This window comes from Eumetopias jubatus, unplaced genomic scaffold, assembly GCF_037043125.1.
Source record: "Eumetopias jubatus isolate StellerSeaLion01/CBP00866 unplaced genomic scaffold, mEumJub1_p1.0 scaffold_8, whole genome shotgun sequence".
NCBI lineage: Eukaryota > Metazoa > Chordata > Mammalia > Carnivora > Otariidae > Eumetopias > Eumetopias jubatus.
The window spans coordinates 131,211,468-131,239,289 of record NW_028274814.1 but is presented as its reverse complement, the minus strand read 5'-3'; the positions used below and the strand labels follow the sequence as shown (position 1 = coordinate 131,239,289).

Sequence of the window (27,822 nt, the reverse complement as noted above, 5' to 3'; positions counted from 1 at the left end):
TCCCAAAGCCAGCCAGCCAGCAGGTAGAGGAGCGGGATTTGGAGAAAAGAGATGGGAATTCTAATCCCACGCTCCCTTCTTATTAGTCACGTTGTACCAGACATGCCCCTCAACTCGTTGAACTGAGCCTCAGTCTCCCCCTCCGGAAACTAGACGCCGACAGCTGAAGTCTGGGAGGACACGATAGAGCCACCAGACAGGTGAGGTGCCAGCGCTCTGAGGGACCACTACACACATCCCGGGATCTACTTCTCACTTTGCATATCCCAAAACTGTTTTTCTTCACCCCCCCACCCCGCCCCGGCAAAGATGAAGTTTGTGAGATTTTAAGAATCTTTCCCTGCAAGCAGGATGTCTGAACTCTCTTCGGGGATATGGAGGGTGGCATCGGTAGACCAGAGACATCCTTCTGTTCAGAGTCGGCCTCTTAAACCACATCTGCTGACTTCAGCGTCTGTCCTCCTGCCCCTCCAGCAACTGCGAGAGCCGGGTGCTCGCACCCTTGGCCATGCAGCCCACGGTGGTGGTAAGTCAAGGGGCTCTGTGCTGCTCTGTCTCACCAGCCCCCTTTTCTAGGGTGGAGGATGCCTGCCATGCAAGCAATCACACCCATCTACAGCCGCCAGAGTCTCGGGAGATGGCCCTGAGGCGGCCCAGCCTGGTGACATGCTTGGCCAGTCTCTTCATCTCCGTGGTTCCATTTGGAAAAGGCCTCTCAGCTTCTCACTCCGAATGGCTATCAGGTACTTTCACAGCCTGTCCGCAGGCTGCCAGGTTCCAACTCAGGCGTGCTACGTTCAGGTGCTGATGACACACTCCAAGAACACTCAGAACAGGGGACCAGGAACCAACCTCTGCATGGAGCCCATCACAGTAATGGTGACAGCCCTGACCTTTGCCCAGCACTTGACAGTTTGCAAAGCATATCCTGGACAACATTTTGACCCTCACAGTAACTCTTTGAGAGAGCAAGCAGGGGTGTTATTATCCCCAAGTCCCCTGTGTCGGGCGGCCTGTTGTGGGCAGTAAGTCACCAGACAGGCACCAGGTGCAGGCACCAGGGAGCGCCCGCAGGGCAGGCAGGCACAGCATGAAGCCCTTGGGGGTCTACCATTTCAGGAGCAGGGAGCAGAGTAGCCTCCAATGCACTGGAGAAAGACCAGTCAAGGGGCTCAGGAGAAGAACCAGGAAGAGGGGCCTCACCGAGCAAGGAAGAGAGAAGAAAGCCAAGAGAGAAGAGGTTGGCCATGCCAACTTGGCAGACACGCCCCATTGGAAACAGTGGAGCTGATGGCCGCAGCTGTGGCTCCTGGGTTTGAATCCCGCTCCGCTACTTCAAGCATACGATCCCAGGCATGTTGCTAAACCTCTCTGGGTCTGTTTGCTCCTCTATAGGCTGAAGCTAGCAAGGCTATCGTGAGCCTGGTGTGCTCACCGCGGGCCTGGCACATAGTGCAGTGTCCCCCATTCCTGCAGCCGAGCACTGGAGCGGACCACTGCTCCGTGGGTGACTTCTGACATGGGGGGAGACTGTTTGCAGCAGACTGTGGCAGAAGTGGTAGGTGAGGGAACGAAAGAGGGATGGGCAAGCCAAGCTCTGAAGGGAGGTGTGGGGAATGTGTCTCAAAAGCTGGGAGCCTTGTGCTTGTATGAGCAAGTGGGCAGACAGAGGAGAACTACAGAGCGGGACCCGGCCAGGACAGCAGGGGACCCAAACCCAGGTGAAGGGGCTGGCTGCCTCCCCTCTCTGAGGGTCCAGAGGTAGATCAGGACATGAACTGCCTGGCTGGAGCAAGGAGGGGTTATTTGAGTTGGGTCTCAAAACCAGCCCAGAACTGAAACGGGCAGAGATGGATGGGAAAGATGCCCCAGAGCACAGCCCACTCCCACTCATAGACATAACCATCTCTGAGTTCAGACGCTATTTTTGAAATGTTTATTGTTTCCTAGAAGTCTTCCTGGACTTGACTCCTAGCTCTGCTCCTGTGTGACCTCTGGCAAGTTACTTAACCTCTCTGGGCTTCAGTTTCCTCACCTGGGAAATGGGGATAGTGATGTTACCTACCTGTCAAGGTTGTTGTGAGGATGGGGTAAAACAATCTAAGAAGGAGCCTGGCACAAGGGCCAACTACTGTTGGCTCGTACCGAGGCTCCTTCTAATCTGTAAGTATGCCCAGTAGATTTGGGCCATCTTTATAGAATACCTGCTTTATACCAGGCACTGGGATGTGATGCCTAGTCCCTGCCCTCAGGGGTTAGCACTCAGTAGGTGAAAAAGATGCGCTCCAATCACCACGGGCATGGAGGCTTGCTCTGTGCTTACTCGTCCAGTCCCTGAATCCTCAACACCAAAGCCCAGGATGAAGGATCTATTATTGTTCCCATGGCACTTGGCAGAGGTGTGGCAAGCTGCCCAAGGTCCCACAGCTACAAAGTGCCCAAGATTTGAACCCCAGGACTCTGGTCGAGAGCCTATGATGAATCACTGTGCTACAAACAACAATCACCACTGCTACGGGATGTACAGGACACGGGGCATAAGTAATGGTTGAGCCGAGAAAAGCACAGTGGTGGCAAACTAGGTTAGGAGGGGACAGCAGAGGCAAAGGCCCTGGGGCCGGAGAGGCAGATCCAGTTCGAGGATGGATTAAGCCAGCCTGCCCTAGACACAGAAAGGGAGCTAGGCCAAGGCCAGCTCACCAGGCCTAACAGATGTTTGGGAAAAACAGAAGGAAGTCTTTGAGGGAGTTGCAGTGGAAATACAAGATTTAGAAAGACCACTCTCTGCACAAGCATAAAAAAAAGGGGGGGGGGGATGAGGGGCATTTTGGGTGCTGACATGGAGCCTCTCCAAAGTATATTGTTAGAAAAAGCAAAGTGCAGGAGAGTGTGTGTGACAGCTTCTATTCATAGGGGGAAGGAGGCGGGAAGGATAAGAATGTTCATGTGCATTTGCTGCCAGGCACATAAAATATCTGAAAGGTGTAGGAAACTGTTAAGAGTGGTGGCCCCCGGGGCTGGGAACTGCAGGCTTGTGGTCATGGCTGGGAGGGAACGTTCTCTGTACCGTTCTCTTCCACCTTTTACAGTTTAAACCTAGAGAAGAGACTGTCCATTCAAAACTGGAAAGATGCCCCTGGCTGCTACGGAGGAAATGCGGTAGAGGGGGTCCAGAGTGAATGCAGGGTAGCTGTGAGAGAATGAGACTCTGGAATGCTGTTTGTGTGAGGGGGAGATGGAGAACACAGTAAGACGGGGCCTGAGCGTGCGGTGCAGCTGCCGGGATGCCCTAGAAAAGGCACTGTGTCACTCAGACAAGTGGACAGGGCAGGGTGGAATCAGCAGAGAGGCAAAGGCACAGGGAGCAACAGGAACCCGCTTAACTTTGCCCCTAGCAGAATTTGGCCTGGGTTCAGAGTGAGCCATCTGGAAGTGGACAGAGATGCTAAATGTAGAATGTTCTAGAAAAGCAGCTCTTGGCTCCCGCGGATGAGCTATCGCGGTCTGTTAAAGGAGGCCGCGGGTGGCTCTGGAGGGATGATTTGCTCCACTTTAAATACACGCAACCGCGAAGGCCGCCCTTGGCTCCCTCCTGCAACAGGCATTTTCCCAGCTGCTGCTGCCCCCTGCTGATGGAATCAGGACATCGCAGCCTCCGTGCACTTCTGAGGCCACACAGCTCAAGGCTCCACTTTGCATTCCAGGCGCACAGGAGGTGAGTCCGTCACATTTCCTCTGCCCTTTATCGAGATGGCCACCGCCAGGCATCGCATCAGTGGAGGCATAAACAGCCAGGCCCACGTGAACAACGGAGAAACGAACAGCAAAGGTCATTACCATGAGAAGGCAGCACACCAGGAGGCAGATGAGACGCAGTGCATCGTAGGAAACTGTCAGACAGACGCCGCCGAGGCTGCATTACAGATCACCCTAAGGGGGATTCATCAGCATCCCGGTCGCTGTTAGTACGGGCTGGTGTTTAGTGAATCCTACTCCTTGTCAGGCGCTGTTCTAGACCCCTTCTGGGAGTTAACTCGGCTGATCCGTGCAGCACCCACAGGAGCAGGGATGACAAAACAGAACCTAAGAAGCAAAGCAGGATTTGAACCCAGACCGAAAGTCTGAGTCCCGGCCCTTGCAAATTTCAGTTTTAAAATCAATACTCCTTACTCACTGAGTTCACACATCAGCGGTCCTCATCCATGGATGATTTTGGCCGCCCGGGGACATTTGGCAATATCTGCAGGCATTTGGGGTTGTCACAACGAGGGAGATGATTCTGGCGTCGAGTGGGTAAAGGCCAAAGATGCTACCACACACCTGTAATGCCCAGCACAGCCCCCCACAACAGCGAATTATCCTCCAAAATGTCAATAGTGCCAAGGTGAAGAAGCCCTCATCAAAATACATAAAATTCCCCCAAATCTACTAGTCCTCTCTTTTGCATTGCCCCCCCCCGACATGAGGGCATTAGAGGAAATCGGCCTTATTGCATGAAACATATTCTTCTCGAGGCTTCATGCTGAATAACTCTCAAGAGGTTTTCCCCACGAATTTCCCCTAAAGCCTCTTATTTATCCAAAGGAGTTGTTTTGCACCCAACAATCCTGCTCATAATCCACCCTACAAGCGATGGGGGCTCTGAGGAGCTGCCTAAGCAGAGGAGAACCCCCTGAGCAATGGTGGAAGGACTCGGCCCCAGTGGGCACGACCGGCCCGGGCATGTGCGTGGAGTATCGCAGCTGTCTGTGGTACCGAGCCGCAGCTTGGCCGCACGCTGTGTTGTCAGGGCTGTCAGGAAGCATTCAACCCCAGGATGATGGAACAGTCCCTGGGAACAACTTGTCAGCAGCTGCCTCCCCCAAAACCCTCGCTTCCAAATCAGCCCCAACAGCCCAGTCCCCGGCTTTGGGGAGCAGTGCTATTTAAGCCCTCCAATTCCACAGAGCCTATGAGTCTGTGGGCTCTGGAGGTTCTACAGATCTGGAGCTGATGTACGAGGGGGTGGGAGGCAGCAGAGGACGCAGGCCACAGGCAGTCCCCATCTGAATGGCCACGGCCAACAAGCCTGTTGCCTGCACAAGAACTGGTACTCAAGAATCAGTACTTGTAGAATGAATAAATGAATGACCCGAAAGGTAAACTCTACAAGACTCCTTCCTTCACTCAGCAATATTTACCAAGTACCTCACCAGGCTGGGCACCGTTAGAGATCTTGGGAGAACAAAAGAGACCAAGTCCCTGTCCTCATGAAGCTTGCCTCCTAGTGGAGGGAGACAGACACTATGCAAATGACTAGTACAGGATATAGTATCGGGTAGCGGGGAGTGCCATGAAGAAAGTAAAATAAGGCAAAGCGATTAAGACCAACAGATTGGGAGTGATTCTTTAAATTGGGTGCTTGCGGAGGGCCTCTCCAAGGAGATGACATTTGAACAAGATCTGAAGGTTTGAGGGAAAGAGTCATGCAGCCACGTTGAGAATAGTAACTGCAAAGGCCCTGTGTCAGGAAGGGTCTCGGGGAGTTTGAGAAACAGTGAAACAGAGAAAATGGATAAAGGTGGGCCCTACCATGACCTAAGAGCAGAGGTTCTCAAACAATAGCATGCATCAAAATCACCAAAAAGGCTTATGAAAACAGACTGTGGTTCCTACCCCCAGTGTTCAGTTGGCTTGGGTGGGGCCTGGGAATGAGCATTTCCATCAAGTCCCTGTTGGGGGGCGGGGCTGATGTCGCTAGTCCGGGAACCACAGCAAAGAGTATTTTCTCTTCGTTCAACAAATCGTTTCCCGTTCAACACTCACCACAAGCAGGCGCAGATCATTTGAGAGTCAGAGGATTTCACACAAAATCCAGATTCCGGCCTCCTCCAGAAAACAGGCGTGCAACACTGGCCAGCACTCCCACGGGACCACAGTCTGACAGAGTCACCTGGGACTCTTGTCACCCTCACTTCGTAGCCCCGAACACCAGCCCAGGGCCTGGCCTAGGGCAGGCACTCAAGGAAAGCTTATTAATGAAACTGGGAAGATTGCACCGGGAAATGGAAAAAGACATCAGTCCCAAGAACAGGACCTGAGGTCCGTTCTGACTCCAGCTGACATGTCGCAGGACCTTGGGCTGCCCATGAACCTCAGATTCTTGCCTCTTGAACTGAAGTAATGACAGTTTCCACTTCTCAGAGTCGTTGCAGCCAACAAGAGAGAGGATGTGAAGTGTTTAGCACATGCCTGGCATATGAGGCTCAATTGACATGACCTATTACTGCAAGGAACTCAATAAATTTATTCTCTAGGATGGAAGGAAGTGTGAGAGACAGCGGAGGAAGGACAGGTTCCTGTCAACACCACGGGCTTGACAATCTCCTTTTGTTCAATCCTTAGTTCCTCCATTCACTAGCTTTGTGACTCTGGGTGTCAGCCTTTTCCTCATTTGGGCCTCAGTTTCCCCATCTATCAAACAGGGATGATACAAGCCTCACAGGGGTTATTATGAACATCACATACGATCATGAAAAGTAAATTAATTAAGCCTTTACGGTGCTCAGGATGAGGCCAGTATTCATAATGTGCTCAACATATGCCAGCTTTAGCCACTACAGCAGCTCAGGGAGGGGTCAGACTAGAATTTCTCAAGGGCCCTTATGGCTCCAAAGCTCTCTGACCTCTTTAAAACCAGGGACGGTCAGGCAGCTGTCATTAGTCATTAAGAATATACAGAAGGCCCTGGGGATTGTGGAGTAAGCAGGGTAGAATTCATTATACACAGTTTAGCATCTCACCGGAAAAATCCAAAATGCTGACCCAAATCACAGAGTGGCAACGAGAGGGAGAGTGGATGTGGTGCGGAGGACAACAGCCTATGAGGGAGGGGCCATTACCCCCTTCGAGGCAATGGGGGCTCCAGAAGCCTCCCCTCAGATGTAGCTCAGTGTCTCAGCTCCATGCAGCTGCCTCGGGAGGGGACTCACTCAAGGGGTCCTCGAAGGGATTAGCGGGGTGACGATGGACAGGACAGCCTGAAGGGGGAGCAGGAAGACCAGGCAGAGGCATTCTGACTCACGGAGGCCTGAGGTGCCTGATTCAGCTGTGCATGATGTCCTCAAAAAAGAAAAGCAGGTTAAAAAGAACGAAGGAGAGGCAGAGAGGCCTCAACCATAATACCAGGAATGATTCCTAAGGAAAGAAAATTCCAGGCAACTTGCATTGTTTCACTCCAGAATCGGGACTGAAAAGTTCTTAGCAATTTGATGAGTGTGCGTGTGTTCACTGCCCTGCACGTGGCTGGCAGCCACACAAAGTCACAGAGCAGCTGAGAGAAACGCCTGGTGAAGGAGCGTTTCGTGATGGGAACCCCGGGCACAAGAACCTTCGCCCAGGGCCTACTCTTCCCTCTTAGCGCCAGCCACCCTAGAGGGGGTCAGCAGGAGTGACCTCGGGGGCGCATCTGGCCATGATGTCATCACCGTGATGGTGATAAGCCAAATCTGTCCAGATAAATTTCTTCTTTCATCCATTCGACAATCACTGTTGAGAACCTACTGTGCCCGGGGCCCCTACATCTTTCCCCTCTTGTACTCCTCAGGACAACCCCAGAGGCGGGTTCTGCGGGCCGATCTTCAAATACGAGCAAAGAGGCTCAGGGTGAGGCGACGCGCCAGGCCAAGACGGTGGGGATTTCAGCCTGGTTTTCTGACCGCCCAGCAAGAGGGACCTCCCTGGCAAGTGGGCGGAGATGGGCGCAGCCTTCCTGAGCGACGGGCAGAGTCCTGGAGGCCCGCTTTCATTCAGTAGGGCGGAGGGCGGGGGGGGGGGGGGGAGGAGGGGGTGTCACACGTTCTCCATCGTACAAGCGAGTAAGTGGGCTCAGCGGAAAGGAGGACTTCACATTCCGGAGAGCAACCCTCGCCCGGGGCAAAGTTTACTTGCTCTCCCTTTCGTTCACAGACATCACTATAAACACGGTCCTATTTTAGATCTTACATTGCATAATGTCGTTGGGCTTTTTAAAAAATCGGACTTCCCTGCGGGATGTGGGGCAGGAACCGGATTTCTTGATGCACCAACGCGGCTTTGCTCCCAGGTGCCCGCGAACTTGAGCCACAAGAATCTCTGCGAAGTGACCCGCTCACAGATCCCGAGTCGGCAACTGCGGCCTCGTTACTGCGCAGGCGCCGCTGCAAACTCCCGCGCGCCCGACCGGCCCCTCGTGGGCGAACTCACTTCCGAAACGGCGGGGGGGGAACGGCGAATCCCCCTTCCACCCGCAGATGGTCCAAGCCAACTTCTGGCCAATCAGAAAGCTTCTCTTATCACTGCTTCTGGCTACCGAGACTGGAGCTTCATTCCCGCGAACTTTCCGGCGGCCCGGGGGCGGGAGTAGTAATGATTGACATCTCGCGTAACCATTCGTCAAGCGGGATGAGCTTGAAGCGCAAATACCACTAAGAACTGTCCGTCAAGGGAGGCCTGTTAGCCCCGCCCCCTCCTCCCACTGGCCTCCGAGAGCCTTCGGGGCGGGAGCTTTTGGTGGCAGCCAATCGCGGGTCAGCGGGGAGGAGGAGGAGGCGGGGCAGGCGGGCGCAGGGTGAGCAGGGGCGCCTCTGGCGCTGTGTTTGGGTCGGGGCTGCAGGCTTGCGGGGTTACACTTCTCGGTCCCACTGCCGAGGCTGGGCTGGGAACGGGAGCCGCGTCGCCTCGCTCGCACCTCCAAGGCCGTCTTCTGAGGCCTTGAGCCGAGCCCCATCTGGCGCTCCTCCGCGCCCCCGCCCCAGTCCTAGCGCCCGATAGCCGCCCCCAGCCCAGCCCCGCAGGTCCGGGCCCCATTGTCCCTGTTCCCACCGCGGCCACAGGCCCCTTGAGCCTCTCCTCTCCCCACTTACCTTCCCAGGCAAGCCCCCCAACGCCTCTAGCAGCCGCTCTTCCCCTCTCTCGTCCGCGGAGGTGGTTGGTTACCATGGTGAAGCTGGCGGCCAAATGCATCCTGGCAGGTGAGTTTGAAATTTACATTCTCCGGAGTCCAGAGACTTCGTAAGTTATTGAGAGCTTTTGTTCTCCTAAATTGCCTACCCTCTTTCCCTTTTTCGTCTCTTCCAAAAGCGAGTTAATGTAATTACTGATAGAGTAAACTCCATTAGGGTGGGAGAATTATCTTCCAGAGCACATTTGTAGCTCCCCCTGACTTCCCCACTCCCTGCCATACTCTGAGACCACCTTCACCAGTTTTTGAGCTGTGTTCAGGAGGAATAGACTCGTTAAAAAAAAAAAAAAAAGTCAGGCTAAACACACCATAAGTGTTTCATGTAAATCATGTGCTGTATCCCAAAGTCAGGTATCACTGACTTTGGAAGTCTTTACTTGTGGGATTTTTTTTTCCTGACCCCACCCCCTCTGATAACAGGGATTGGAGACAGTAATGTACAGTTGGCCAGAGTTTGCAACAGGCCCATGTGTGTTGTCTTTAAGAGCCAGAGTTACTGTGCTGCCTCACACTCAGGAGGACATGAATATTGAATCCCCCAAAGGCAGTAATCTTCGTTTTGTTGACTCCTATATCTCAAGCATCCTGAACAGTATCTGGAACCCAAGAGGTGCTCAGTAACTGTGTGTGGAATGCATGACAATGTGGCATTCACATTTGTGGTGTTCCCTTTATTTGCCTGCGCGTTTAGGAAAATATTTGCCTGAGTTTTGACCTGGGACCCCTGAACATAGATGTACTTTATTTAGAGTCCTTAGTGCATATGCCAGTCATGGGTACTTCATTCAGTCCCCTCACCATAGCACACTGGAATAGGTGCTGTATTGTTCTGCTCTACTGAGGCACTCTTGTCCAAGGTCACCCCCCCCACCCAGCGAAGGAAAGTCATAGGCAGGATTTCAGCCCCCTGACCTGCCCAACTCCAAAACTCTTCACTTCTGTTACCGTTGAACCCCGCGCTCTCTCCAGGGTTCCCTGACCAGCTCAGGAAAGAAATGGTAAGAAACTATATAGAGGAAAAAGAGATGCCTTTTTGGCTTCCTCTCGTCCAGACTGAAACTGATGCTATTTTTAATGGCTTTTCTAATTTGAAAATAAAACGGCCACACAGAAAGATGACTGACAATAGTAACTCAGATCATACTGGAGCAAAAAAAAAAAAAAAAAAAAGATCAGTCGTTCTCAGGAGAGGTCTCCAGTTTCCAGAGCCCAGGGAAGGTAGTATTGTGTAACAAAAGTAATCCAGCTGTTCCTCTGATCGGCTCTGTCATCTTGGACACAGCACTTCTCTGAGCCTCAGTTTCCTTGCAGATAAGGTGAGAACGTTTTTTATTTTCTGAAGTTGTACATTTTCTTATGTGTGCTTCTCTCTCTTAACTGTTCTTTCTCTTATCTCTTTTTTTTAAAGATTTTATTTATTTATTTGAGAGAGAGAATGAGATAGAGAGAGAGAGCATGAGAGGGGAGAGGGTCAGAGAGAGAAGCAGACTCCCCGCCGAGCAGGGAGCCCGATGCGGGACCCGATCCCGGGACTCCAGGATCATGACCTGAGCCTAAGGCAGTTGCTTAACCAACTGAGCCACCCAGGCGCCCTCTTTCTCTTATCTCTTAATTCAACTTCCATCATGGGACTCACTCACTGAGCACCTTCTATGTGCCAACACTGTACAGGAACCCTCAACACAGGTATCTCAGTGAATCCTCACAAGAACCCTCTTGGATCAGTATTGCTGTCATCCTCATTTACAGCTGGGGCATCTGAGGCCCAGAGAGGTTAAGACACTAGCCCTGGGTCGCACAGCTGGATGCAGCAGAGCTGGCATCCAGACCCCGGTGATCTGATTTCCAGGGCTTTGTTTTTAGCCCCCCAGCTCTACTCGCCTCAAGCCTCAAGTGTAGACTCTTTGCCCCTCTTTATGCGCACTCCCTCAGGCACTGTTTCACCTGATTTCAGCCACTGCCTGAGTAAGTGATTCTTGAACTCCAGTCTAGTCCTCAACTGCAGCCTCCTTTCAGGGCCTTTCCTCTTGGAAGTTTCCAGAAACCAAAAAGACCTCAGCACAATGAATCAGGTTCCTACCCCCCCACCACCACCCACCAAATTCTCGTTCTCCACACCACCACCCCCCCGCATGCACTCCCCTCACTGGTTTTATTTTTCCTTTCTCTTCCCAGGCCTACTGTTTAAATTGAGTTTATCTGTCTTTTTTCTCTCCTATAACTGGTCATCGAGGGACCTGATATTCAATTCAAGTGCTCATTCATTCAACAGATATTTATTGAGCACCTGCTCTGTGTGAGTCACCATGCAAGGTATAACGGGAATACAGGGATGAACCAGGCCAGCCCCTACACTCGTGGCAGTGCTGAGATTTGCAGAATAATTTATAATCGAACGAAAACACGGATAGAATGCCCTTTGTGTGCCAGATATGAGAGAAATGCCTCAAGGCATAGCTGCTAATTGTTCTGGCTCAGATGAGGAGATGAGGAGGGACTGCACCCTTGGCATTTATCTGTTTTATTTACTTAAAAATCACTTAAATATAACTTCAGAAATGTCAGGTACTGCACATATTAGCTCATTAAATCCTCCTAACAATTCTACGAGACAGGTGCTATTCTTCCCTTTGTGCAGAAGTGGTAACTGAGGCTCAGAGGGAGATCGCTGACTCAAGGTCACATAGCTAGTAAGTGGCACAGCTGGGGTGTGCCCTAAGTACCACAGTTTACTCCCCCTTGATGGAAGTGGGGATGATAATAGTGCCTCGCCAGAAGGTGGCTCCGACATCAAGTCTAAGGCTACCAGCAGTGAGCCTCCCAGGTAAAGGCAAGAGGGAGGGATGGCCTTCAGAGGCAGTGGCGAAAGGACACGGAGCTTTGCCGGGCAGAGAATTTGGACTTGGGCGGGGAGACCTGGAAGGAAGTTACCTTTGAGGGATTCTCAAAGGGCAAGGGAGTAGGAGTGTAGGGTCCAGATTCGGTGTAAGGGATAGTTAGAGAGCTATTTGGAGGTGGATTCAGGGTTGACAGTAGAGAGGGTTACACAGTAGAAGGTATCTTCTTCATGAGGGCGTGACAGGATCAAACACTATCTTGGGAAGGTCCATCTATTGGTGCCGACAGCGGGGGTAGAACAAAGAGAAAAATGAAAAGCAGAGAGGGGCAGGTGGGGAGTCCTTCAGGCAAGACCCAGTCAAGAAAACAGAAAATAACATTAGGCATTTTATTACACGGAATTGGTTCAACGGTTCCGTTTCTCCAAATGGAGGAGAAATGGAAAAGCAAGAAGAAAACATTGAGATGACACAGAAGTGGTAGATAGAGGTTGGGTTATCAGAGGCTTGAGGAAGAAGCCCACAGAGCTGGGATCCAGATTCCTGAGGAGGGGGCAAGCTCTGCTGGGATGGGACCTCAAGAATTCAGTCACCCACCACGTGATGCCACGGATCACTAAGCCCCATTCCCCACTGGCAGGGAGCTGGGCCCCGTGTTCAGGCAAGACATGACCAAATCCATTCCAGACCATGCTGAGGGTCTGGGTTTTGAGACCATTCTTGCTACCAGTGCAACAGAAGTCAGGGTCCAGGCAAAAAAGCAGAACCTGCATTAGGTACTACACCGGTGAGAATTCATGCAGGATGTCCATCAAACAGGTACTGGAGGCCTGGAAGGATGAAGGGACATCAAAAGTTCAGGAGGGCCCTGGGGAGCCGCGATGCAGATCTCTGAGAAGGGGGCACTGCCCCGCGATGCTGGCATCTCTGAGAGGGAATAATAGAAATACAAATACAAAATATCTGGGAATACAAAACAAACAAACTGGAGAGAAGTTACGATCTACTGCTGGGGTGAAGGCCATTGCCAGGGTACTGCTAAGGGACACAGCAGGCAGGTGGGAAAGGGGCAAGCCCATCCCCCCTCTCCCAGCTGCCAGTCTTTTTCTAGAACTCGCACTGGCAGAGCCGGACAGGAAGCCCCTGGCAAAGGAGACGCATGTTTGCAGAGTCCCTGCTCCCACATCACAAGGCAGGGCACGGAGCCCAGGTTGAGGTATGAGGTAACTCGTGCAGTGTCAGCAGTGACAACAAAGGCCATGCGGGCTTGAGACTCAGCAAAGGACATCAGGAGCGGGGAGGAGAGCGCAGGGCGTGGGAGGAGTGGGGACATGCGGTCAGAGGTGACTGGGTACAGCTGGGAGGTGTGGGCAAATGGAGATGGAAGCAGAACCAGTGAGATGGGTGAGCAAGAGCACTTGGGACCTGGGGGTGCGACACGAGCCTGGCTGTCAACAAACAGATTGGGTGAAGGCCCCACATTCTAGCGGAACCATCCACAGGTTGTTGGAGATACAGACGAAACATGGGAGAGAGATCCTGACCCAAGAAGTGACAGGGGAAAGAGACTAAACCGGACAGCAACTGGGAGCAGAGGGCCAAGGAGAGACCCCAGGAGTGCCCACATTTCGGAGGTGGGGGAACCAGACCAGTGCCGGGGCACCAGGGCCACGGAGCCGGGGGGCTCGGGAAGGAGGGGGCTGCTTTGGGCTGACTCATCCTTCAGAGATGTCAAGGAGCAAGAGAACTGAGAAAAAGCCATCAGATTTGGCAACTAGGAGGCCACAGGTGACCTTGCATCGTGCCTTTGCAGGCGTCACCATCTCTGTCCAGCAGTGCCCCTCCCTGCCGTCACCCCAGGCTCAGTCCCGCCCCGGGGGAGTCTGCCTCGCTGATGAAACTGCTCCTTCGTTTCTTTCCTCGATGCACCCTCAGACGCTTTGGTTCTCAGCGTGTGCTATTTGCCTTTGCACTTGTCATCGTGTTGCTCCGCAAACGTGTTTATCAGTATTTCCCTTCCCTCTGCTGGATCCCTCCTCAGCCGGCACACGAGGCTTTCTGTAAGCGTGGGTGACTCTGACTGATAGTCGGAAGAAAGATTTATGAAATTAACTAGAACAAATAAATCTGTGGGGAATTTCACGAGCAGGAAGAGCCAATTTCCAACTGGATTCAGAAGCAAAATTGGAGTCCGGAGGGTGGATGCAGTCAGAGCCCAAGAAGGAGAGTAATACACTCTGTTTGTTTGGAGATGGATGGGTACCCGGCCACAGTCCAGCCCGCCGTCGCCCCTGATGGCAGGCGAGGCTGCGGTGATGGAGGCCTGGGGGGCAGTGTTAGAGATGGGTCAGGAGTGTCCCCGAGCTCTAGGAGAGGAGGTGGGGTCTGGCGGGGAGAGCGAGATGTTGGAATTCTGGGCCAGTTACCCAGCTTTCTCTGAGCCTCGGACTCTTCATCTGCCAAATGAGGTTAATGACGGTGATGGTAGGGGGTAGGGGCTGGGAAGGAGGGACTCTCGTGTGTGATTCCCTTCTAAGTCATGACGGTAAATAGAAAAGCAAGACTGAATAGCTCACTCAGTCCTGGAGGAGTTCACAGGAAATGAAATGCCACAAGTAGTCAAGTAATTGTCTCTCAAGAGAAAATTATAGGTGGGGAAAGTCAAAACTGAAAAGTGAACAGAGCAACAGGCTGTGGAGAAGTCAAGTGAAGAGGCGCATGGGGGCCGACTGTAAGCAGCGAAAGTGAGGTGATCACACCAAAGGATTCAAGTCAGAGGCCCTCGAGTGCAGTGGCGGTTCTGCTGAGGGGCCAGGGGGTGAGAGAGCAGAAAACAGGTGTTCTGAAGGAGCGTCCGTGTCAGACCCATGGCCCAGAAGATCTTGCAAATGAGAACAGCGTGGAGTCACAGGAAGCCAAGCAGAGCCATCCATGGGAAAGGTGGTGCACACAGAGGGATTAGGGCTGGGCATGGAGAGCCTGCAGCATCCTTGGGGGCAGGGGAGGACCTCCAGATTAAATCGCTCCTGACAGTCTTGCGAAAGGTCCAGATCTCAGACTGAAACTATGCCATAAACCTTTAGTTTGGAGATACCAATTTATGGGGCTGTGGACTCATGAAGGAAGGCCAGGGAGATAAACCCCCGTAGGTATAAGGCAAGCTGGAGGAAACGGCGGCCGTTGCGGATAGACGTGGAGCGGCCCCTGGGAAGGTGGATCCGCAGTGGTCTCAGGCACAGGGAAGGCGGGAGCAGAACGTTATCTTTTGGAAATGGATTTCAGGTGGATGAATTTAGCACCTGATCTCTTGCTTCCTGTAAATACAGAAGCCCTCCCAACTTCTACCCCGCCCTGTCCTAAAAGAAGCGTGCAGGGACCCAAGTATGGAAGCTCTAAACCCGAATTGGTTGTTAGGCAGGTGAGCCCCATAAGACTGAGCCTGGTCACACCCCTTTACCTTCAAGACTTCAAAGTAAATTCAAGTTTGAAAGTGAGAGTTTTTCCCCATGGGGTGTGTTCAGTGGCAGATGTTAGTTCTGTTTCTAGTGCTCGAAATCCCCTCTTAAGCTCTGTTACCTTCTGGGTCGGTTCTTTTGGATGAAAGAATTACCCTTGAAGAAACGCGACTAGGCTTTGAAGATTGCTCTCCTGGACCCGTGGCCCCACCAGCCACCTCACACAAGCCCCCAGGAGAATCAAGTACATTTTCTCTGAAAAGTCATTGAAGTTTCTGGTTTCTAACTAGCGTTGTGGAGTGCGAGATTGTCCAGTCAGATCAGGAGGGCAATGATGATTTTCTTCTCTGACCTCACAGGAGACCCAGCAGTGGGCAAGACCGCCCTGGCGCAGATCTTCCGCAGTGACGGGGCCCATTTCCAGAAGAACTACACCCTGGTGAGATGTGGGAGTCGTGGGCTGGCCGAGGCTTAAAGAGCAGCAGTCGTCCCCTAACCCTGAGGGAGTGACTTTCCAGAATTTCTTAAGAAGCCCTAAGAGAGCATGGCCACATGGAGAGCATTTTTCCACAAGCCACAGGGCACAAGGCTGTCTGTGGAACAGACTGGCTGGCTGGTGGTCGGCTTGGTCCCCATGTACCACTCCTTGTGGGCAGGGAGCTGGACGAGGCTAGTCGGTCCTGTCTGACTTCACCAACAACAAATCCAGAACATAGTGCTTGTACCTTCTGGGCATCGGGTGTTCGTTGTGTCCTGCAACACGCCTCTTGGGACCCTCTGACGTGCACACTCTCGGTTTTCCCCCCGCAGACGACAGGGGTGGACTTGGTGGTGAAGACGGTGCCAGTTTCTGACACGGGGGACAGTGTGGTAAGTGGTGCCCTTGACCCCGGAGAGCTCAGTGCTCCTCCAGCTGGGCCCAGAGTCTCCATGGTCAGTGTCATGCTCCCTAAGAGGGATGCGATGCAAGGATTTGGCCTAGGCTTTTCTGAGCACTTGGGAAGCGTCGCTGACCCAGGCCGAAGGAGAGGGAGGAGGAAGAGAGGGATGGCGGCCCTGTGCTCACAGAACTGGCGTAGTATCAGGGTTCTTAACCCGGGTCCCTTTTTTGGAATCCATAACTCTGGAAATTGAATTGCAAGGCATTACGTTTGTAGTACTGTCCTGGCGAGAAGGTTGAAGAATCACCACCTTCTTAAAGAGATCCATGAGAAAACACAACTTTAAGTACCCCTGATGCAGGCAGAAATGAGCGCAGGTTACAGCACTGACCTTCAGACAGCGGGTGCCGGGGTCAGAAGCCAGCCAGGAGGCATCCAGTGCCCAGGGGAGCCGAAGGGGGGGGGAGGCTTCCCAGAGCAGCAACATCGGGGAGGGGCCCTCGCATGGGCTGGCTGAAGTTGCGTCGAGGGGCAGGAAGGCTCCCCTCCACCATCGGGGCAGGGTGGCAGGCTGTCCTACTTTAAAACGCCTTCTCCAGGCCTACTCAGTGACCTGCTTTAAAAAGAATTGTTTTAAGATTTGAAAATCAATTTGGTTAACAAAGTGCAGAATGACCTTTTGGAAACCAGAGCACTTGTCAGCCTGTTTAGCATTCTGTTCTGCCAGGTGGGAAGTCAGCTTGTTCCTGGTATTTTTGCACTCGGGGTTAGGAGGGGTGAGCTGCCTCACAGAAAGTGCTAGTTGGTGTGGGGAACCATTGCGCTGCCTGTCTCTGGCTCTTGAGATCGTTCCTTTCCCCCATCATCTTCCCTGAGCCTCGGGGAAGAGAGAGAGGCTCTGTGGAAATGGGTGTATCTCATCCCAAGACAGGTCTGCAGGGAGCCGAGTGTCACCTCGGGGACTCGCAGCCAGCGATTTCCCTACATGTAGACTTTCTCGGGACATGCCTTTCTGGTTCTAGGAACTCTTCATTTTTGACTCTGCCGGCAAGGAGATGTTTTCTGAAATGCTGGATAAACTGGCAAGTAGCTTGCGATCTTTTTCCTAACCACCACCTTCCACCACAAAGTTTCCCCTTTCGATGCTCTCCCAGAAATGTCACTGCAGTCTGGCTGCCAAGAGAAGCTACCATGGCTGAATTCTTTCAGGGGCAGTCCTCCCAGCCTTGGGACTCACGGCCCCTTGGCCAGGAGGACTGGCTCGTGCACGTGATTCCCCTCCCCCAGCTCTGGAATGGCCAGGTTCCAAATGTGCCCGAGCCGTGTGACTCAGTCCCCGCAGCGCTCTGGGCCCCCCTTCCTTCACCAGCTCCCTCCGGATGGTGCACAGTCAGCACTCCCCAACCTCCTAGGACTGAAGCATTTCCTTCCCCTCTAGGGGGCACCCTGGAGGCCCCATAGCAAGGCTCACCTTCCCCTCCCACCTCCCGGGCCCAGCCTGGGGTCTGCTCTGGGACCTGCGCGTGCGGCCGCCCGGGGCTTCTCTGGCCCACCCAGCCATCCTCACAGGATCCAGCTCGCTGTTCCTTCCAAGGTAACAGTTCCGCTAATCTGGGCCAGTGAGCTAATTAGAAGGTTTGAGCCCTCCAGAGCCCTCCCCTGCCTTTCCAAGAACGGCTACATTTTAATAGAAACTCTTTTCTGCCCCTTTTTTGTTGTCTAAGAGAAATAGATGTAATGACAGTCATTTCTCATGGGCTTGGCTTCACACATCCATCTGTGATGCTTACAACGTGCCCGCTGTGTGCATGGCCTCTCACTGGGCAAGGCCCTGCTGGGCAGAAGGGTGTGTCTGGGCAAGCCAGAGCAGTACCGATCAGCCCACCCCCTGCTCCCAGCCAGGCCCTGACGCTGGGTTCCTGCTCTGGCTCCAGCTTGATCCCTGGCCTCTCCTGGGTCCTCTCACTGAGGCCTAGGGGGAGGAGGTGTCCCCTGCATGCACAAAGGAGAGGTCATTGTGGTTCTAGCAAGAGTTCTTGAGTTAGTCTGCAGAGTGAAGCTGTGTATGTGGGGGGGGGGGGTTGTTCATCAGTTCGGTCCAAGTGGCAGCATAGCCTTGGAGTACAGTAAGCCCTCCAGAGCCAATCCTAGACCAGCCTTCCAAGGACAACTGGAGGGAAAAGGATTCCTCCCCACACTGTGGGAGGTTACTGACACACCAGAAATAAACCAGGCTGTAATTGTGCAGGATGGGGGTTCCCGGCGACTGGGGCATGGCAAGAGCCTCGTATACTGGGACAGGCATCACAGCCTCTGAGCAGGGCCATCCTGTGGCCTTGTGCCATGTGGCAGGATGTCCCAGGACTCTGAGCAGCCCCTGAAGGCCACAGCCCCTGAGAGCAGAGCCCTGCTTCTTAATTGGGACAGCGAGCCCTGTCCAGTTGTCGGTCTGGTTTGGATTAGGGCTGATACACTGCAGGAGAAGCAGAAAGTGCTCTTTGCATTTTGAGAAGCCAGCCCTTATTAAGAAGATGCCAGCAAACAAGCTTCCAGGGGCTGGCTAATGGAAGAAAGGATGCTCTTTTAGGCCTGCAAAGCAGAAAAACATAATAACTGGCATACGAGTGGGCCCTCGAGAGGAATGCGACGGAGAATGAATGAATGAATGAAACCAGTGGCAGGCAAAAGCATTTCTGGGTAGAAAAAGCCTCGGTCCTACCCGTTTTTAAAGCATGTCTGATCTGGGCAAGTCAGTTACCCTCTCTAAGCTCAGTAGGGATATTGAGACCAGCCCTGCAAAGTTGGGAGGTTTCTCAGCCACGCATAGCACACTGCCCAGCCGGCAGCCCCTGGCGCAGAGGCGAGCCCCTGCCTTTGCCTTCAGCCCAGCCCTCCCGTTGGTGCCTGTGGGTGAACAGGTTCCTGACTCCCATTCCCATTATAGTTTTTCATCCCCCCCCATCGCTTCCCTCAGAAGGCCAGCCTAGAAATCGCTTTCACTGTTACTGATGTGCTCATGCTGTCCCCCTGGCACAGTGGGAGAGTCCCAACGTCTTGTGTCTCGTCTATGACGTGACCAACGAACAGTCCTTCACCAACTGTAGCAAGTGGCTGGAGAAGGCTCGGTCACAGATTCCAGACACCTCCCTCCCAGGTAGGAGCTGCCGTCGGCTGTGGGACTTCCAGCACCTCTGCCCTCGAGTTCACGAGCTCAAGGTCATTGCAGAGGTGGCTACGGGTAGAAAAGAGGGTGCGGTGTCCCCGGCTTAGAGTATTGTGGCCTGCATTGTACAGTGACTCTGCCTCTTAGCGGCCCTGGAAACCTCAGTGAGTTACCACACACACCTCTGTGAGTCTGTAAAATGGGCACGATGATGCCCGGCCCACCCCCCCACACCCCCCCCCCGCCGCCGCAGGGGCGTGGAGAGGAGACTCAAGAATAATATGGGGAGGGTGCTGTGATATGAATGAGTTTTTATTTCTGAAAGCTAGCCCCGGGGATGAATTCCTCATTTTCTCCTGTATGTGGGGCGCAAGTAAACATTCAAGTCCTATTGTCACTTCTGAATGCTTTAAATCAGTTTATTTTTCATCCCTATGTGAGATCAACAAATTCCCCTCATTAGAGACCAGGGAAAGCGATCTCCAGAGACGAGCTCAGAAATTAGCTGCAGCTGATGCAGCTGGGAACGGCTCTAAATTACCTCTGAGTCCCTGACTCTGAGCCCAGTCCTTAGATTAGTATTAATGACCATTTTTAACGTTTGCTCCATGTGCTAGGAATTATCGCAAATGCTCACATAAATTTGGCCCTCGCCTTGCAGCCTGAAGGAGACAGGGCAGACAGATCTGCGTGAAATCTGGAAAAAGGGCCGAGCAAAAGCTGCATGTGAAAAGCAAAGCCCGCCGGGGGGCGGCGGGTAGGGGGGGAGCCCTGGAGGCTCTCCCTCTCTCTCCCCCTGCCCCCCCGTGCTCAGCACCTCGAATCGGGCGGCCTCTCCCCGACAATGTTTTATACCCCTCAAAATTAGCGTGCTTGCCCTTTTATCTCTCCAGCGATCTTCCCAGGCTGCCACAGTTAAATGCGATGCTCTGGTTGTTTCTTTCGAGTAGGTGTGCTCGTGGGGAACAAGACAGACCTGGCCGGCAGACGAGCGGTGGATTCAGCTCGGGCCCAGGCATGGGCCCTGGGCCAAGGCCTGGAATGTTTTGAAACATCCGTGGTAAGTAGCTCTGCTCACTCCGGAGCCAAGTCTGGAGTGGGCCTCTGCTGGAAGTGGTCTTTCACAGGACCTCACGGGCATCGAGTTGTTCTCCCACCATATGCAGAGTCTCATTTGGAACTGACGTGCACATTCTTAGTCCAGGATGCTTCTCGATATAGCAGAGTCACTCGTGTACTTACAGTAAAGCAGATCAGCCGGCCAGCGCCGACGTAGTTGTATCTCAATTAATGAGAAATACAAGTGCATCGGGTTCGACTGTCGCGACCCTTGGCATTCGCATGAGATAGGGTGGGTTACAGTGCCGTTGGAGCATTATCTCACGGGTCCCCCAGTCAGTACCGTGACCCTGGGCGCTGGTCCCATAATTCCCATTTCCGTGTTGAGGTGAAGTGACTTGCCCAGGGTCACATGACTAGTGAAGAGTTGAGCCAGGGAGTATGATCCCTGGCTCCCTGTCCCACCTTGCCACAGCCCCAGGGTGATGCCCGGCCACAAAGTACCCTCCTTAGAGTCAGCAGGAGCCCTTGGGAAAGGGGACAGCCAGCGGGATTTGCTGCTGCCACCCTCAGTGCACTGTCTCACGATTCTGGCTGTCCAGCTCTGGGGTACCCCCTTCCTCTGTTCGAGACCTTTTAGGTCCCAGCCTCCCCACAGCCAGGTGTAGGCGTGCGACCCCATCTGCACCAATCAGACACGCTCGTATCAGACTTTCCAGAAGGGAGTAAAGTGACAAGCTGCCCCCTGCAGGAGCAACCCAGAAGCATCCATTGTAGCCCCAGGGGCCAGCGTGCTGGCTGCAGTGGCCCTCCCCGGGGTTGCTGGGGAGACTTGCCAGCCAGAAACACCCATGGTTGTCACTTGGACCTTACTCCTGGCCTTGTGCCCCCCTGCCCCCCGGGCCCGATTCTTTGACCCTCCGAAAGAGTCAGTGGGCTAGTTAAGAAATAGCCTGGAGGTGGTTTTCTACTCAAGCTGCAGACGTTTCCATTGTTGCATTTACAAAACTTGGCAAATGTTGCTGTTCAATTGCTGTGTGGATGTGAACTTTTTGAAATCCCCCAAAAGTGGCGTGTTTTCTTGGGACAGTATAGCGGGTAGAGGCCAACACTGGCGGCTGAGGGTGAGGCGCAGAACTAGTTGTGGGACCCTTAGCGTGTTCATCAACATGCTGGTGCCTCAGCCTCCTCACCTGTAAAATGGGAATAAGAAAATATATTCCTCATCGAGTGAGAAATGTGAGAATTCAGTCAGAGGGTAAATGGGAAAACATCAGCACAAAGTCTGGTACATAGTGAACAATAAATGTTTGCTTTTGATGTATGACCATTCCCCCAGCAATTTTCTTTATACTATTGTCACTTAAACGTTTTGTATTCATAGATTATACAAAGATAGATGTCCCTCTTGCCTCCGGCCCGATGATCACAAATGCTAAACTAGCAAAGTTCACGGTTATGGGACAGACGGCTTCTCCTCTTATAACGCGGCGTGCCTTTGAGCCAAGCGTATGCTGTGCTACCCACATCAAGCCATACTTTACTACTCCCTCTGCCTCCATTCATATTTGTGAAATTGCCTCCCCACCCCAGTACCCCATGGTCCCCAGAACTCTTGATAGAGCTCAAAACTTAACGCCCACCCCCAACACATTAGTCATCACAGGCCCCTCGGCTGTGCGCTTCAATTCTGTGTAGGTGTTCGTTGCTACGCTAGTAAATTACGCTGGAGGAGGCTGCAGTTAAGCACTTGATATTAACTGTGTAAGTTAACTAGTCCCCCGAGTTGATGCTAACAGAAGCACCACTGGCAGCTCGGTTAAGAAAGCTGTAATGAAAACGGAAATATCACCCAACGCTGCCTGAGACGCAGCCAATCCTTGACACCTAGCGCCCGGCTCTGCCCTCCTGACTAGGCGGCGGCCGCGGTCCTGCAGACCAGGAGGGGCCCACGTGGTCATCTGACCTTCTCCCTTCGCTCTTCATTCCATCTCCAGAACTCACTCGTCTCAAAACTGGAACTTGGCACCCTTCGACGCACCTTCACCCGTCTCCCCCACCACCCCTGACAACCATCTGTCTGCTTTGTGTTTCTAGGATTAGGGTGTTTTTAGGTTCCACGTATAAGTGAGATTATGCGGTATATTTCTTTCTCTGTCTGCCTGGTCTCACCAAGCATAACAACCTCAGGCGGCATCCACATTGTCACAAATAGCCGGATTGTCCTACTTTTCGTGGCTGAATACTAGTCCATCATGTCCATAATGCATACCAACCACCATGTCTTTAATTCATCCGTTGATGGACACTTCGGTTGGTCCTGTGTCTTGGCTATTGCAAATAATGCTGCAGTGAATGTGGGGGTGCGGGTATCTCTTCAGGGTAGTGATTTCATTTCCTTTGGCTGTTTACCCAGATGTGGAGTTGCTAGATTATATCGTAGCTCTGTTTTTAACATTGTGAGGCACCTCCATATGGTTTTCCACAGCAGCTGCACCAGCTTGCATTCCCACCAACAGTGCACAAAGGTCCCTTTTTCTACACATCCTCGCCGACATTTGTTATCTCTTGTCCTTGGGGTAATAGACATCCTAACAGGTGTGGGGTGATAGCTCATTGTGGTTTTGATTTGCATTTCCCTGCTGATGGGTGGTGTCGAGCACCTTTTCATGGGCCTGGTGGCCGCCTGAATATCCGTTTTGGAAAAATGTCTATTCGCTCCTCTGCCCATTTTTTAAATCAGATTATCGATGTTTTTGCTGTGGAGTTTCCCAAGTTCCTTACATATTTGGAATATTAACCCCTTCTCAGATGTGTGGTTTGCAGATATTTTCTCCCATTCCGTAGGTTGCCTTTTTGATTTTGTTGAAGGTTTCTTTCACTGTGCAGAAGCCTTTTAGTTTGATGTAGTCCCATTTATTGATTTTTGCTTCTGTTGCTTGTGCTTTTTGCTGTTATATCCATAAAATCATTGCCAAGTTCCATGTCCAAGAGCTTTTTCCCAATGTTTTCTTCTAGGAGTTTTATGGTTTCAGGTCTTAAGTTCGAATCTTGAATCCATTCTGAGTTAATTTTTATGAATGGTATAAAATAGGGGTCCAGTTTCATTCTCGTGCATATGAATCTCCGGTTTTCCCAACATCATTTATTAAAGAGGTTAGCTTTTCTCCATTGAGTATTCCTGGCTCCCTTGTCAAATACTAGTTGCCCATGTAGGCAGGGGTTTATTTCTAGGATCTCAGTTCTGTTCCATTGGCTTTTGTGTCTGTTTTTATACCAGGACCATTCTGTTTTGATGACTGTGACTTTATAATATAGTTTGAAATCAGGACGTGTGATGCCTCCAACTTTGTTCTTCTTTCTCAGGATTGCTTTGGCTATTTGGCGGTTTTTGTAGATCCTCTTGGACTTTTTTAAAGATTTTATTTATTTATTTTAGAGAGAAAGAGAGCGTGAGTGGAGGGAAGAGGAAAAGAGAGAATCCCAAGCTCAGTAAAGCAGTAAAGCTTTACTGAGCGCAGAGCCCAATGTGGGGCCTCGATCCCTGAGATCATGACCTGAGCCAAAATCAGGAGTCAGACATTTAACTGACTGAGTCACCCAGGCGCCCCCCCCTTCTTGGACTTTCTAATACCCCTTGATATTTGACATTTTCAGACCAAAAAATTAAAAAACATTTTTTAAGCATGTTAAAAAAAGTTTATTACTGTAGGACAGTATTAAACACAAGCAAATTCAAGAAGGATCTGTGGGGAGGACTCCTCTTGCAGCAGGGTGAGGGAAGGGAACTGACCGTTGTTGAGTGCCTCCTGTGTGCTACATATCTGCAGACATTATCTGCTGAAGCTTCTAGCAGCCCTACAAGACAGCCAGTGCTATCGCTGCCCTACAGATGACAAGCAGACTCAGAAAGGATGTGTGGCTCTCTCTGGTTGCCCAGCCTGTGAGCAGCCAAACCAGGAATAGAAAGCTGGTCTAAGCTTGAGAACCTTCTAGAAGTAGCTCTGGCCTCCCACAGAACCTACTTTGGGACTCTCAGGGGCAGAATTCTAGGCCAGATTGAGCGCTAGTCTGAGAGCCTGTTCTGAGGATCTTTTCACACAAAGCAAACGTACTCTATAGTATGTCAGTGAGATTATGATTAGTCATTTAACAAAAGGATTCCTGTCATTGGCAAACTCTCTTAATGCATTCAGGAAATGATTCAGTTTACATCTGCTACTTCAGGAGTGCTCCATGGCATATATAAAGGCTCATCTCCACTGAATTCTTTACTTTTTATGTTGTGTTCTCCCCAGATCTTGCTTTCAGGAGCTTTCAAATTCATTTGGAAATCCTCGTGTGTGTCCTATGCAGACCTCATTCTCTGTCTACTCATTATTTAACTATGCTTTCAACTGGTGTAACATTCTTTTTTAGAGAGGGAGGAGGGGAAGGGGCAGAGGGAGAGGAAGAGAATCTTAAGCAGGCTCCATGCCCAGTGCAGAGCCTGACACAGGGCTCGATCCCACAACACTGAGATCATGACCTGAGCGGAAATCAAGAGATGCCCAGCCGACTGAGCCACCCAGGCGCCCCCAGGGTAACATTTTACTATTGACATTGGCGTTGCCTGGGACATTATGTTCTGTACGACCAAATGTGCCTTGCGGATGTGACTGAGTTAGTTCTCTTCTGTCTGACTGGGGAGCTGATGGTCCCCGGCAGTCGTGCACTTAGTGCAGGTGCTCGTCTCGCTACAAACTGTCCCCTCGTTCCTCAGCAGCGCCACCTCTGTTTCTGCTCTTGGCTAACTTGTCCCGTTTCCTCTTGGCATTTCCCTTGTGAGAAAGTCCAGGTAACGTTCTCCATGAGAACCGGTTTCCGTCGTGTGTTTCTGTCCCCCCAGCTGGCAGGGTGGAAAGGCTGCTCTTCTCCAGTTGGGGAACTCAAATCCTAGGCTGGGCTCTGTGCACCCCAGCTGTGCCACTGCACCCCTGGGCCGCAGGCTGCTCACCTGCAAAGCGAGGGCACTGAGCTCGATGACTTCAGGACATTCCGCAGTTTGGAAATCCTTCCCTTTCGCTGGGGTATATTATTGCCTCTTGTCAAGGCTGCCCTTTTGCCAGCTCCCAAAGATTGTCTGAAGACGGCTTCTTGTGCGTGCACAGCTTGAGCCTCTGTGCTCAAAGTAGCAGGTTCTTTCTTCTGCCAACTTACTTAAAAAATATATATATATACACGTGCACACAGAGAGTGAGAGAACACTAGCTGAGTTGAGAGGCTACCATTTTCCTTCCCCTAGAGCTTGGCCATGCTCACCCTGGGGGTCCGGTTCTTCCCACCCCGTAGAGAACACCTAAGGCCAGTTCCAGAACTTGTCTAATCTCTCAGAGAACAGGAAGTCCTTTGGGCACCTTTAGTCACAAAATAACTGAGATGAGTCTCAGTTATGAAGATGCACCGTGCTGGGTGCCTGAAAACTCCTCACCACTTCCGGTCAGTGCCCCCTCCCACACCTGCTGTGGGAGGCAGGGCCAGGCTGGCGGTCCTTGGTCCTGTACCTGCCCCTCCCCCCCCCCCCAGCCCGCCGCCTGCGGGAGAGGGAGCTCAGGGGGAAGCTCAGGCAGCTGGGCCGGGACCTGCCGCAGCCCCTCTGGACTTGCCAGGTGTCTCAAGCCGGCGCCCTGGGAGCGCTTCCATGATGCCCCCTCCCTGGCCCATTGGCAGAACCTTCCCCTGCAGCTCACAGGTCACCCCTCCTCACCCCTCCTGCAGCCTTGATTCCTGGCCCTCGGTTCTGGCTGGGGCCCATCCCCCCTCCTGGAGCCCGTCCCTGCGGAGTCCCTTTAGGGCAGCTCCAGGCTGGCTCTCCTGGCTCAGCCGTCAACACCGCCAGCCCCGGGCCAACCTCGACGTTCCCCAGGCCTGGCTCCAGCACTGGCCTGAGCCCCTGGGCCTCAGGTTTTTCTTGGAGCCTCCCATGAGCTCGAGGTGAGGGAGAGGCTCCCCAGGCAGGGGTGTGTGCCACGGCTCTGCCCAACTCGAGGTCAGGGTGGGCCCATCCCATCTGGCCCTCCCTCCAGAGTGGGGCGGGGGGAGTCCTTGCCATCTGTTATTTTGCATTGGCCTTTGAGGGCCCCAGTGAAAACTAAGCCGAGAAGAGTCTCCCTGTAACATCCCATCACACGTGGGGCGAGCGTGGCTGAAAGCCCAGGCTCTGTAGAAACATCCAGGTGCAGACCCAGCTCCACCACTGACAGGCGTGAGGCTTTTGGCAAGTTGCTTAACCTGTCCATGTCTCAGTTTCCTCCTTGTACCAAGGGCGCGGTAGTAGCCAGCTGTACTGGTGTGCGGGCCAGAGGAGGCCGAGCGTGTGTGGCCCCTGACGTGAGGGGAGCGTGAGTCCTGAGGAGGCGGTAACACCACGGGCTTCTTCACCTTTGCCTCTACAGAAGGAGATGGAAAACTACGAAGCCCCATTCTACTGCCTGGCCAAGCGGTTTCACCACCTGTACCGGGAGAAGGTGGAGGTTTTCCAGGCGCTGCTGTGAGGACCTGGGGCAGGCAGTGCCCCACGACGGCAACGGTGCCACTGGGGAGCGGGCGGGGACTCGGGCTCCTCGGGGAGGAGAGAAGCTGGAACTGCCCCGACAGCTTCCAATGTATCCTGACAGCTTTAAATAAAATGAGAAGATGTAGGAGCCGCCACTCTTTCCGTTCTTGGCCGGGGCGGCCCTGGTTCCGTCTTGCCCCTTGGCTGCCATTTCCAGGGCGGTGCTCAGAACCTTGGTGACCCGGCACCTGCGGGGGCCGCCACCTGTCAGAGTGGGTGGTCCTGCCGTCCCCGAGGGGCCTGCCCCGACAGTGCGGCCCACGGTGGGATGCTCGGCTCGGAACTGGCCCCACAGCTGAGGGGCGCACAGCTCTGCCTCCTCCTGACGGATTCGGCTTTGCGTTCTGTCCCCTGTGGTGGCCACAGTCACTGACCAAACAGTGCCCTCTGCCGGCCCCCTCGGGGCCTCCTCCAGAGTACGGCGCCCAGCCCCTCCCAGCTGCCGGGAGCCCTGAGTGCCCAGGGAGCCGAGAACCAGGCCACTTTCCTTTAATGACCCGCCTCTCGGAGCCGGGCGGCAGTCGTGATTCTTAGCGCTAAGCTTGACTTCCATCCCCCGCCTGCTGCCAGATTAATCTTCCTAAAACCTCACTTTCATCGTTTCACTCCCCTGATGAAAGACCCACAGAGGTTCCTCAGTGCCTTTTACATCAGGGCTGTGCGCCGCGGTCTGGCACGGAAAGCCCGCTGGTCACCGTTGCTGGGGGCCTCAGCTTCTTTGGGCCCCGGTGCCCCCAAGGGCTTCCCCCTTGCCCACTGTCAGGCATCCCCCCTACCGCTTTGTGGGGGCGGGGGGCTTCGTGCAGAGCATCAGCTTCGGGGGTGGACAGACCTGGGTCTGTCCCAGTGATA

At 53.0% G+C, this 27,822-nt stretch overlaps 1 protein-coding gene and 1 long non-coding RNA gene across 2 annotated transcripts; one reads left to right on the top strand and one right to left on the bottom strand.

The window, feature by feature from the left end:
- Nucleotides 1-308: 308 nt before the first annotated feature.
- On the bottom strand, nt 309-7,734 carry LOC114218309 (uncharacterized). The gene is made up of 3 exons (XR_003611171.2): nt 5,806-7,734; nt 4,175-4,320; nt 309-4,083 (listed from the first exon to the last, which is right to left on the bottom strand). It is a non-coding gene; the product is annotated as an uncharacterized LOC114218309 (long non-coding RNA).
- Nucleotides 7,735-8,564: 830 nt separating this feature from the next.
- Nucleotides 8,565-27,058, top strand: IFT27 (intraflagellar transport 27). The gene is made up of 8 exons (XM_088025357.1): nt 8,565-8,587; nt 8,891-8,990; nt 15,632-15,711; nt 16,083-16,142; nt 17,176-17,235; nt 19,190-19,307; nt 20,267-20,376; nt 26,810-27,058. Exons 2-8 carry the CDS (start codon nt 8,957-8,959, stop codon nt 26,906-26,908), a joined length of 561 nt encoding a protein of 186 aa, XP_087881483.1. The 5' UTR covers nt 8,565-8,587; nt 8,891-8,956; the 3' UTR covers nt 26,909-27,058.
- The last annotated feature ends 764 nt before the right edge of the window (nt 27,059-27,822 follow it).